A 12,930-nucleotide genomic window follows, 5' to 3' on the forward strand; every position below is an offset into this window, starting at 1 on the left:
GTACAAACATGATTTATTTAGATAAGGCTGTAACATAACATGTGGAAAAGGTGAAGGGGGTGAATACTTTTGCAAGGCACATATCAACAATGCCCGATAACTGCTGATATACTATATAAAACAATCATTAGAATGAGTTCTGAGAGTAGTAATTACTGTACATAGGTAAGCAAAGTCCTCAACCAACACAATGCATTTAGAAGATACTCTATGCAATGTGTTCTGTATGGTAGCCATTTACAAATTCAGTAACACAATATCTGCATGCTTCTTTGAATTTGAGTTCTTCTGGGAATCATCAATAACAGTAAAGGATATGAATATTCAATAAGACACGACTAAATAGAAAGAAACATTTATTCAGACATATTTACAACTTTTCAATATCCAGTTATTTACATGAATTAGTAACACAAATTACAGTACATTTTATAATCGGAAGTATGGCATAATCACAGGTATGGCACATTTATAATGAATGTGATCCATAAATACGGACAATTTAATCAAGGTTTTAGTGAAAAAAGGATAGCTGACACCAGATCTGACCTGGCTGTGGAACCTTTTAAGAACCAATGGTAAGACTATTTAGTGAAATCTTTCATTTTCACCATACTGACAGAAAGGGTAAAGGATTGTCTGTCCTTGCAATGCTGCAGCAGGTTACACTGCAATGGAAACATTTTTGGTGCTGTGCCACATGGTCTCTGTCCATACAAACACCAAACTACTGTAGACAGAGCTGAGCCACAGAGCCTTTTCTATCTGAGTTAGAGCAATGAGCTAAATGTCTTAATCCATTTAAAGGTATTCTTGTTGAATACAAAATACAATTATATTCTTACAGTCCATTATTTGAGGAGTTCTCAAACTGGAAGCGATACAAAACCAACCATGACATCAGAAATAAATATAAAGTACATCTCAATTTGCATTTAAATGAAAATGCTGGTGAGAGAGTCTTTCCGCTCCGTATTAAATCCTACTGTATGTTAGAAATGTATGTCTATGTTGAGGTATATACCACCTATAGGGGGCATACAATCATCAGCCTTGGACATAAGCTTAATAACTACATTACACTTCCATTACTCCTGTGAAAACTTCAGATCAATTCTTAATGTAGGCAGATTTCATCAAGCAAACGTACATAGACTTTCAAAACACATCAAAGAAATATGAATGAACAAAATGACGATAACATGAAATAATGTGCAAGAAGCGGCACGCCACATGCAAAAAAAGCACATCGTTGTTTGTTTTAGCTGCTTTAGGACGGGATAAAATCAAATTGAGAAGAATGGAACTCTACAAAAAACAACAAAAAAAAGACTACCTCATGGATTAACAGATCCCATCTGTAAGCGTTCAGGAAAGGGCCACCTCTAGTGGCCATTGCCTCAGATACTGCACCTTGTGCCAAGCAATGTTGCTAGCTCAAATTATCTTTGCTATATGACCTTGCTAGACAAGTTATAAGGCTGTGACTGCATATCATTCTGGGAGATAGAATGGGGAGGTTCAAACCTTTCTTTTTCTTAAATCTGTAGTCTGACTTATGGACTAGAGACTTTCAAAGTTGGGCAAAGCAATATGTTCTATACACAGTGAAATTTCAATTATCCCCCTTAATTCAGAAAACCTTGAGATATGTCAATATAGTTTTAAAATAGCACCAGATAAAACCTAGCTGTGTCTATTGTTCCCCTTTTTTACATGTACATCGGTTTCTGTGACACAAAACACTGCTAAAATACTACAAATTAAGAATCAGAGCCTCCCCTAAATTTCCCAATACTCTTGTGTGTTCAAATACAGTCAAAATGGATAGAGGTCTAATACCATTTCTCTGCAGGTAAGTTCCATTAAACATTCCACAAAGTGCTAACCAGCCAATTCACTCTATACTACTGTAGATGCTAATCTTACAAATATTATAAATACTTACAGTAACATTAATGAAATACAGTTAAGAGAGCCAATGTCTTATCAACAGACAATAGGCATGCAGTGCATTTCCAGAACCACTTCACCTTGGTACAAGAGCCTTACATGCAGTGTTAAAAACTGCAATTGTGGGGAAAAAAAGCAATGGCCTATTCTTGACAAAGAACATCCTCAGAGAGGATGTAGTATTGCCTTATAACTGTTTTGCTAACATCCTTTATTGGCCAACTTATGTAAGACCTGATGCTTACGTGTGATGATTTTGTACTAGTCATGAAGTTCTAAGGGAACTTTATGACTTCTCTGAATTTGCACATAATTCAACATTAGACCACAAATAACTCTCAGAAATGTACTTGTACAGGACATCTCATGTAAAACATTGAATTTATCCCACTTCCATGGCTGCATCCAAACTGAAGAGACCTGTAAATTAAGGGAGTTTGTGCATAAAAAATCCACGTTAGAAACCAGTCAATATGCTGTAACACTGGTAATGATAATTGTTAGACATAACACAACTTACATAGCACATCCTTCTTGCTTGTTGAGATGATGCTAGAAGACTTAGGTAAACAAACTGTATGAGAGAAATGAGAAGATTTAAAGAATAGATGTATTATCAAAAAGATACACAATGAAATGAACAGTTATACCTTACTACTACAATACTTTATATTTGTAATATATAAATTATTGCCACCTACCAGCTCTCTCTCACTGCTTCAATGTCACTCACTAGATTCTGTGCTAAACAGATTCCAAAAATCTGAAACCGAAAAAGAAAAGGAAAGCAAACCCAGACGTTATGATACAAAAGACAGAATACTCGTTAATATAAATGCTGAGAGAGACATTAGATTCTGGAAAAGGAGTCACAGTCTTGCTAACCTGTAATAACGCAATCCCAATAAAGATGCCTGCCACCACCGTCAGGTTGTCTTGTAGCCACTTCTCAAACTGAGGGACACACCCTTTGATGTAGATGAACATCCTCTGCTCAGAATCCTATAATGACACACATCACACAACATGAAGCTGATTCTCAAACAATTTTTAATTTCAAAGACCCCCAGTTTGGTATATATTATAGGCCACAAACCCCTATAACCCTTAACTCATTCACTGCCACAATTATTGCTGGCCGCGTTTGCCCACTGCCAGAGATTTTTCATTTAAAAAAAAAAGTACTCAGGAGCCGAGATACAGAATTTTTAAGTTTTAAGTTAACAAGGAAGTGGATGGGAGTGTAGATCTTTAAACAATCATATCTCCTTGGTCTTTGGGTCAAATTTGAAAAAAAAACTAAAAAAAAAAAAAAAAAAAAAAAAATAATTTTTTTCAAAAAAAAAAAAATTACGTTTTTTACGTCAGTGGCAGGATTGGTAAACGGGACGAATTACGTTTTTTACGTCAGTGGCAGTGAATGAGTTAAGAGAGTGTACAAATGTTTGGTTCCATTTGTACACTCTCTGAGTTACAGACCTAAAAGGGTCTATTTTGTTCCTGAGACCTATAAGGGTCTATTTTCAATCATGTAGCTGGGGACCCCCTGCAACCCCCTCAGGGACTCCTGACTCCTACTGACACACAGTAAAGCATTCAAATAATCAAAGTACACTCGCTACATGTACATCATGCACTAAATCATCCATTATGAACACCTGGTGAGCTAATTTGTTTTGTAGTGGTACCAAATCTCATAAACCTGGCCAAAAGCCTGTTCTGTGGTCATGTTTAAGGCTGAAATACGGGGCCTGACACCAGGGTCAAGATCTCCTCCAATCACTGCAGATATTTATATTGTATTAACATACTCTACAATACAGAATGGTTAAAACAATGTTTTATTCATTAAAACAGTCTCAGATTGCAGCTTTAAATAAAGTCTTCCTCCCGATCGTCTCTGATATAACCCAGATGCTGTAATACAGTTAGATCATTGTTTCCAAGCTCTGTATCGATTCAAACAAAACAAAAAGGTCACACACTCATGTTTATTTTAATGATCAATCAATCGATTGTGTTGTGGCTGGGATCAATGGAACTAATGTAGTATACTTAAAGTTCCTATTTATCGGAGTCACAATGAAAACTCATTTTTCAAGGTTTTAAAGAAAAAATACCATGATATATTTTTTCATACATTTTTAGTATCAATGTTATTTTATAATTTTTTTACTGGTTATTTGGGGGCCGAGGCCCACTTGCATTATCCTCGCGGCCCACCAGTGGGCCCCGGCCCACGGGCTGCATTAAGCCGCTATGGAGTAATGCCAAACCAAATGTTGGGGGAGGGGTTTCTATTCCAAAGCATTGCTTCTGCATGAGTAATCCAAGGCCATGGAACTGAAGGAGAAGCAGCAGTGTACTCTGAGAACTGGGGAGTGGGAAAGGGCTGAATGAGCAATATTGTGGCTAGGGTGGGGTACCTGATGACCTCATGCAGCCAAACAAGCTAGCTTGAGACTAAGTAATACAAGATTTTCTCCTGATCTTTCCAATTTGCACTTTGATTACAACTCATAGGTTACATTGCTTTATCTGTTATAGGGGTGCAACAGTTACTCAAGTTAATCGTTTTTAATCGGTTATTAAGAATAGCTGATTCGAATAAAATATTTTTAATTGATTAATTTAAAAAAATAGCAGATCTACAAGGTCACAAGACCTCTGCGTGCTGTGAGCTTATTGATCGGTCATTTTCTCAAATTTTGCAGGACACCATTGTACGACGAAGTATAAAATAGGGTTTAAGTCATTAGTCAGACAAAATGATTTCATCGATTATAAGAAGTAAAATTGGGCGCTCAGGTGAGTAAAGTGCCTGCCCACCACCACGGAGATCGTGGGCTCAAATTGGGAGGGAAGCCGGGCGGGGAGGGTGATAACTGTCACTGTACATATTCCTACGGGCTGGGGCAGCACCTCTCAGCAGGGAGGAGTAGGACGAAGGCTCTACGTCCTCCTGGTGGGGGCTCCTCTACTCACTGGTAGGTGAGTCAGTAGGATACAACAGCAGTGACAACACAGAAATGTGTGCGGGGAGAAATCAATTGGCATAACGACTTGGGGGAAAAAGGGGGGAAAAGCCCCCAAAAATACATAATAATAATAATAATAATAATAATCGAACTTTTCAGGTCAATAAGTTATCTAAAAAACTTTTTTTCTTTTTTATTATTCAATTAGTAGAAAAAATAATCTCTACGAAAATAATTGATAATCACAGCCCTAATCTGTTTTGGTAGAAGTTTAGTTTTAGATGTGGGGCTCAACCTCCTTGATAATGTTTACAGCTCCATTATGCAGCACACAAAATATAAACGCATGCAACTCACGGTTTTTGCTCGAACGTCGTATCCACACTGAGTATTGATGACATCCTCCTGTGAACAGAAGAGGGAGAGTTTTCACATAGTCAAAACATTTGGTCTGGACTGAAGTCATATATCATAATGGCAAATAGCATTATGATTCAGCTTGTTTTACAGTGATCCAACTGCGTAATTACGTTTTACACCGGCAATTCATTGCTTGCCTTCAAACTGTTCCCTCACACAAATCTTGCATTGTATTCAACAAAACATTGGGGCAATAGACCACTATTTAACATCAGCAGCGGCATATGGCATTCATTTAGATTACTCATTTACATGTGCATTCAGCTCGCAGAGTCTGAGAGGAATAACCACAGAGTTGTGGAGGACCTGTTGGAATGCTGCCGTGACTGTTGAGCGCTGAGAAATGTTGTTTCTGGAGGACAAAGATAAGCAAGCTATCGCACACAAAATACTTCCCCTTTCAACTTCCGCCACTGTAAGCCTTCTTTTTCTTTTCTTTTTTTTTTAACAAAGTACAGTGCCATTCTAACATTTGTTTTTGGCTTAAATCTGCAATCCGTAAATTCTATGTCCTACCCTGGATTTGAACCCGGGTCTCCTAGGTTGGAGACCATACTTCTACCTCTCTTCCAAGACAGATTCGCTGCAGGGGATATATTGCACTTAGGGGCTTCTGGCAGTACTACTTGTCAAAAAGTAAGGTCCAAAGGGTCTACATTTCTCAATGGAAGAGTAGGGAGAGCACCTCCAACCATTTCAGATGTGCTCCTTATATTAACATGCTTTTCCATACAGATTGGTTAAAATAATGAATAGATTCTGGATCGCAGCTTTAACTCTTTCACACAATAACACTCAGTCATCTGTCTGTTCTGTGATATGGTTTATATAAGGAGTTACACACCGCTGGATCTTTGGTGCAGCAAGAAAAGGGCACTCCGCATTTCTCTCGACTTGGATTGGTGTCAGTGCAGTTGAAGTAGATGTTCAAATTCCAGTCATCAGCTCCGTGGGCTCCACAACACTCCCACTAGAAAGTTGAAAGGGCACAGTAAGACGTGGCATAAGATATGTCCCAGTGTACAGTAAAATGCCAAAATGAATGACGTCAATTCACGACTGTGTGAAGAAAAAACACTGCTCTCACATATTCCTGGGTGAAATCTATTAGGTTCTGCAGGTCAATGTCATCTCGGTAGGCTCGGATGTTGTTGTTAATGAAGAAGTTCAGCTGGTCCTTGATCCAGTCCTTGAAGACGAAGGCCAAAACTCCGGCAGTCAGTTCCAGGAAGAAGATGATACCCAGGAACACCGAGAACTAAAACACAGCAAAGTTTATTATTCTCAAACGTGCTGCTGTTATAATAGAAGAGAACCTTCAAATCTCAAAAACAATTATTGGATCGCCACACGTTGTAAGACGGAGTGCAAAAATTGACCCTCACACTCTTAAGGTCCTTACACATTTTTTTCATGCGAATAATACGTTTTTTTAAAAAACCTTATAAAGTCAATGCAAGCTTACATGGAGCGAAAAAGCGAAAAAGCGTCTTTTAATTATTTGGAACGAGTCCGAATTTTGCGTATATTCGCATATTCGCCGGTGTGTAACCGCCTTTACAGTGCAGTGTATAATTGTGGAAGTCAGCTGAGAGGAGAGCTATAGGGCCGTGCTTCAATGCAACAGGGAATACCTGCGATTAATTGTGCCGATTTGTTGGTGTTCTTCATAAGACAGTAAATCAGTCCTCTTTCTGTGTGCTTTATCCTGCAGTGAGACTGGGGCCATGCCACACAGACGGACAAACTGATTTGACACTTGGCCTGTAGTAAATACTGAGCAAGCAAGCTGAACCAGACTTATGTTTGTATTTCATTTGTCTGTACTTTAAGTTGGCATTAAATACACCCGGCTGCAGGTGGCTTTATCTGTGCAAACTGTCATCCATCCACTCCTACTCCTAAACTGTGTCAAGTGGAACAAACACACTGTCGCTGATCAAATGCAATTCTGCAATTGCAGGATATGACCCAACCCTGCAGTTACACCACTTCCTTCACACTTCGATCAGCAAACACAGGTCCTCTGTGCCTCCCATCCCTACTCCACTCTGACCGACCTGCCAAGTGACCTAGACTCTATCCCCTCCTGCCTCCCAGGCTGCAGAAAGACCTCTTTCCCTCAGTCAGGACTGCAGAATCACTCCCCATCATCTGCTCCAGTCTGAAAATTCTTCTCTTCAGACTCTACCTCATCCCCTAGCATGTTTCCTTGTATTTCCTTGCTACCTATTCAGATTATGCTATGTATGTTTGCTTGTCCACAAACACTAAGTATGCTATTTATCTTAGACAGATAATGGGTGTGGTGTGGGTGGTGGCTAATTTAAGCTGTCACACCTGGCCTGAGTCATGCAAATTAATTTTGCATCGATTGAATCGATGAACACAATATAAATCGGATATCCCCACACACTCAGGAGAGCCCCTGTCATGACAGTATGTTCCAACTGCTCTCACTTCTACCCTCTTGCCCCTTATAACAATAACATTATAACCAAGAACATTCCACTGAAAGAACGTGAGGTTTCCGCCGAGATTACTCCCTCCTCGGAAAAGCATGTAAGTGTTCTATGGCTGCGGCCTGCGTATAGTTTATGGAATACATTAAATGTACAGAATATTACATCCATTCTAGGGCTAGGTGTGCATAAGAGATGGCGCTTGTTCCAGTACAGTGAACACACACACACACACACACACACACACACACACACACACACACACACACACACACACACACACACACACACACACACACACACACACTGCTGCACTCAGCCCTCCTCACTCAACTCATCTCGCTTGCTCCACTTAAAAATAGCTGTCACAGTGTTATGGTTTGTGGCTGTTACTTTGCTAAAGATGACAACTGTGCAGAGCCTGGGCGAGTGTGGCAAATACTCTGGTGTTCTCTAAAGATTGAGCTTCCTCTTTCCATCTCTCCCTAGCATGACTTGGTTTCACTTTTGTTCAGAAAAGCCACGAAACTGCACAAGTGCTGTTTGGATATATGTCACATTTGAGACAGAAACACAAGTTCAGCTGCTTGCCATGTATAACCACAAAGTCGATATCACCAAAGTCTCAACCTCATGCTTCAGCTTAATTTGCTGTCAGGTTCTTGAATAGAGGGGCAAGGTGGTACAAGCCAGAGTGGGGATGGCCAACCTGTGTGCATCGATTAGATCAATGCACAGCACCCAGCCCAGATCTAATTAGTCCAGGTGTTTAAATCAGCCACCAGCCACACACAACTCTTGTCAACATGAACTCTTGTTGACAAGAGTTTATGCCGCTTACTCGATCTTCCACTGTCTTTGTAAGTCGCTCTGTATAAGAGTGTCTGCTAAATGCAGGGCTGGGCAATTAACCGAAAATATATCCAAACCAATATTTAGTACAAATAACCAACTTAATCTTGCTCATGTAGGTTAATTGATAATCGAGGAGCATTTCTTTTTTTATTGACTAAACTGATTAGTCTGATTAACCACTTAACCCTTTATTATACTTCATTGGACAATGGTGACATACAAAAATAGTGAAAATAGCCGAGCTCACAATGTGTCACGATGTGACGTATTGTGAGCTTGTAGATCTGCTATTTTCACTTTAAAAAAATATTATAATGATCGTAATCGAGGCAAAAGTTTGAAATAATCATGATATTTATTTGTAGTCAGCCCTAGCCAAAAGCCAAAATTGTTATCGTAATTTTAAACTTACAAACTTCAGCAGGAAAGAGTTTTCTCGCAGTGCTCCGATGCAGCCAGCGAATCCCAGGATGAACATGACACCCCCCACCACAATGAAGAGCCACACGGGGTCAAACCCCCCCAGGTCTGTGATGGAGGAGATGTTGGACAGCACGCCCTAGTGATGAAAAAAGAGTGCTGACTGATTAACTGGTGGTGATGATGGGAAATTACAATGCTTTGTGTAGTTGTTTGAACCCTAGCGTCTCTATTCTGTGGCGAAGAGATTTGGTGTAGAGGGAAATACTGGCGGACCTAGAGCCCTGGGAGACTCCGGCCAACTAGTATATCGTTGCTGTCGGGTGGACACAGTGTATGTCCAAAAACAGTTACTTTTCAGGAAGTACTTTTTTTATTCACAAGCTGTTATTAAAACGTTTCATTGGTTCAATATGTATGAAGCCCACTTTCAATTTCACTTTCAAACATTTTCAGAGATAGCGAAAATAGCAGATCTACAGTGAGCTTGCACTTCTGCCATTTTCGCTACTTTCGCGACACTGTTGTACGACGAAATAGGGCATTAATTTATGACATTTTTGAAATATGGACATACAAGGTTTCTGCCCGACAGCAACAATATAGTGGTTAGACTAGGTCAAATTCTTAAATGAAGTCAAACTCAGGGACACAACATTCCATAATCCCTCTCTCTCTCTCTGAACACATGAATCTGTGAAATGCATGAGATGTATTCAGAAGCTATTGTGTAGAAGGGCTTCCCACAGGAAAGCATGACATTCCTTTCTGTTTTAGTAAGCCCAGTAATCTTTTTTTCACCCATCTCATGCAGACGGATGGGCGTAAACCACTCGTCTTAAGTTTAATGACCCTCTTCAGAAACTCCCACAGGAGTATTATGTTGACCGGATGTACTCTGACCTTCTGTGTTGCCGTTACAAGACAACGTGCCCACCTTTATTCAGTGTTTGAAGTGTTTTTTTTATGAAATTCATACTTTAAATCCCACCTGTCAATTTACACATAGTGGTGGTACAGTATGAATGAACCCACCTTTTCGCTCCATGCCCACAACCCAATGCCAAGGAATGCCACTCCAAGTAACTGAGAGAGGAAGAGAAAGAGAGAGTGACAGAAAGACCAGATTATTTCACACTGATTGTTGCAGTATATCTTCTCCATTATAATCTAAGTGTAACACAACAACTGTGCAAAAATGATTATGCAAACTGTGCTTCATTTACTGAGGTCTAACAAGAAGACCTTACGTTTGCCAGGACAAACATTGCAGGAATGTGTTAATGAAGCAATAGTTCCTGGCAAATAAATATAATAAATTGCATTTCAGGTCTGAAATATTACCAGGGGATCCTACTAATATACAGTATACTGCGTGTGTGTGTGTATATATATGTGTTTGTCTTTTTTCCTGCCTACACAAGATGGCTTATACCCATCATACCTCAAAGATATAGTTCAGTGTAATTAAACTTCAAAATTACATGCAAGTAGTTATGTTGGAACATATTTGTTAAGCAAATGTAAGAGTGCTGCCTACTCTGTCATCCCAGGAGTCAACAACATCTTGGGGGACCCCCTGTTTTGCTTTAGCAGCGTGTATCATACCATCATTCCAGTAAAAGATTCATACATACCGGTAAACCTCTTTGCTCCCACACCATTGAGTTTAATCTATTCGATCAGTATAGCAGGTAACCTACTGTATTTCACAGTGGATGGGGTTTCCATGCCAACACATCAATAGGCCTATATGCCTCAACTGGGATAACACAAAACTCTACATTGGCCATTGTATAATATTGTAATACATATATTATCAGATTACAATACAGACTATGACTATGATCATATGAATTTCGTTTTTAACATCTAATGGAAGGAACATTTTTAATTTTGTCCATTTAGACCTAAATAGAATATTGTTCCTCAAACACCACTGGAATAACCTTTTGCCTTCTTGTTATTCAATAGGGGTGAGTTCATTCTCACCCATATTGAAGAGAGAGCACAGTACCTCTACCCTTGCAATCAAAAGGCTTTCAACTACAAGCCACATAAAGTAGTATATTGTAATATTGTATAGGCTACAGTACAGTGTGTGTTGACAAAGCAAAACACAAAACAGGAACAAAAGCTTGCTTGGGAGTGTCACAGGAAGCAAGTGCACAGAAGTATAAGCCTGGCAAACACTGTTTAAGTGATGTAATCACATCATCAATGTCTCATGTAAACAAGTAGGGGGAAAAAACCTAGCATATTGTAAAATATGAGACAAGAATGGAATTTCTAATGGCAGTCTGAGCATAGTTGATAAAATACATATTGATGCATATAGAACGCTGTACACACATGCCATAATATCCTCCTTTTGGTTTCATATCATATCATGTAGGCCAGTGGTTCCCAAACTTTTTAGCTCAAGACCCAAAAGAGAAATGTAATGTCTCTCCGTGACCCAAACTAGTGAACATATTTTACATCTTAAACATTTTTTTTCAAATGTATGGAATTTCTTAGATTTTTGGGCATTTATTTATTAAATTATTTTGATCTTTTGGTTGAAATTCATGAAAACTTTTTTTTTTTTTTTACAATAAAAAAAAAAAATGTAGGAGATGAAAAAAAAATAAAGGGGATATTTACTCACGACCCATAAAAATGGACCCGCCGAGACCCACAAATGGGTCCCGACCCACTGTTTGGGAACCACTGATGTAGGCTAACAAACGAAACAAATGATTAAAAATGGCAAAATCCACAATCCATCATCCGTTAATCCTTGAAAAATGTTGAAATAGTTTGTTTTAAGGACATGTATCAGGCCCCAAACCGCAGACAACGGAGCTATACTTACCCAGAATATGATATTGAATCCAAATATGAAATATTTGATGCAGCAGCTCACTTCGTGAGCCTTGAAATGCTTTCCTGACATCATTTGTCCCGTATTTACAAATGTCAACCACAATAGAAAGAATTATTTCATCTGTTTGACAGATTGCTTCTGGAAATCAATCCACCCTTTATGGTTCGACAAAATCCGTCGTCAATTGTTCCGCGTTTAATTACAATTCACAAACCACATCTTGCGTCTGGATCGCCGAAGGTCTTGGTTGCCCCCCGGAACAGCATAGTAAATATCTGTGATGCGTGTCCAATCCTATCGTAAAACTCGGAGTAAAGGTACAATAAATCCCATGAAACCAACCAGATCAAGACCGCTCGTCTTCTATTCTATCTGGTCCATGATCTAGACATGGCTGTTATTTCACTGACTTGTTTGAGGACGAATAAGCGCCCCTACTGGTCACAGGAGGAGGGACTTCCTCCAGCTGGGCTACTGTTACCATCAGTAGCATCAGAGCAGAGCATGGCTCTGCATCAGAGGACAGAAGAAACCTCTGATGCTGCCCTTTCTCTCTCTACAGGTGTACACATCTGTAAATAATAATAATAATACAACAGACAACTACTAGCCTACTATCATTATTAAATTGTAAATATATTTTTTATTGAATATTAATACAAAGTGCAGTGTTCTTCAGTGACTGTAAAAGAGTGTGTGCCACTGTAAATTCATAAAGATATCTTTATCATAAAGATGTCATTATGTATTAAGCAATTTTGTATTTCAGTCAATTTACATGCTGGATATTCAAAGTTTACTTGAGTAAAAGTATGAAAGTATTGGCATCAAAATATATTTAACACACAATATATTCTTTTGCCGAAAGTAATAGTCATTATGCAGAATATCCCATTTCACAAGTTTTCAAAATGTATATAAATCTTTCGAAAATAGCAGATCTACTAGCCCACAAGGCGTCACAATGTGGGTT

The 12,930-nt window shown here is 39.0% G+C and overlaps 1 protein-coding gene across 1 annotated transcript; it reads right to left on the reverse strand.

The window, feature by feature from the left end:
- Nucleotides 1-343: 343 nt before the first annotated feature.
- On the reverse strand, nucleotides 344-12,366 carry LOC308077483 (tetraspanin-5). Its single transcript, XM_080418179.1, has 10 exons — nucleotides 11,946-12,366; nucleotides 10,124-10,174; nucleotides 9,081-9,227; nucleotides 6,439-6,609; nucleotides 6,196-6,321; nucleotides 5,289-5,336; nucleotides 2,839-2,955; nucleotides 2,655-2,716; nucleotides 2,474-2,527; nucleotides 344-2,373 (listed from the first exon to the last, which is right to left on the reverse strand). Exons 1-9 carry the CDS (start codon nucleotides 12,027-12,029, stop codon nucleotides 2,515-2,517), a joined length of 819 nt encoding a protein of 272 aa, XP_080274305.1. The 5' UTR covers nucleotides 12,030-12,366; the 3' UTR covers nucleotides 344-2,373; nucleotides 2,474-2,514.
- Between the last annotated feature and the right edge of the window lie 564 nt (nucleotides 12,367-12,930).

This window comes from Gymnoscopelus braueri (genome assembly GCF_963280865.1).
Source record: "Gymnoscopelus braueri genome assembly, chromosome: 2".
Classification (NCBI taxonomy): Eukaryota; Metazoa; Chordata; class Actinopteri; order Myctophiformes; family Myctophidae; genus Gymnoscopelus; species Gymnoscopelus braueri.

Excerpts from the sequence above, each read along its gene's own strand:
- LOC308077483 (XM_080418179.1), bottom strand. The coding sequence starts at position 12,029 with ATGATGTCAGGAAAGCATTTCAAGGCTCACGAAGTGAGCTGCTGCATC. Across the intron at positions 9,228-10,123 it reads TGTGGGCATGGAGCGAAAAG|GGCGTGCTGTCCAACATCTC; the intron begins GTGGGTTCATTC and ends TTTCATCACTAG. Across the intron at positions 2,956-5,288 it reads ACGACGTTCGAGCAAAAACC|GATTCTGAGCAGAGGATGTT; the intron begins GTGAGTTGCATG and ends GTGTCATTATAG.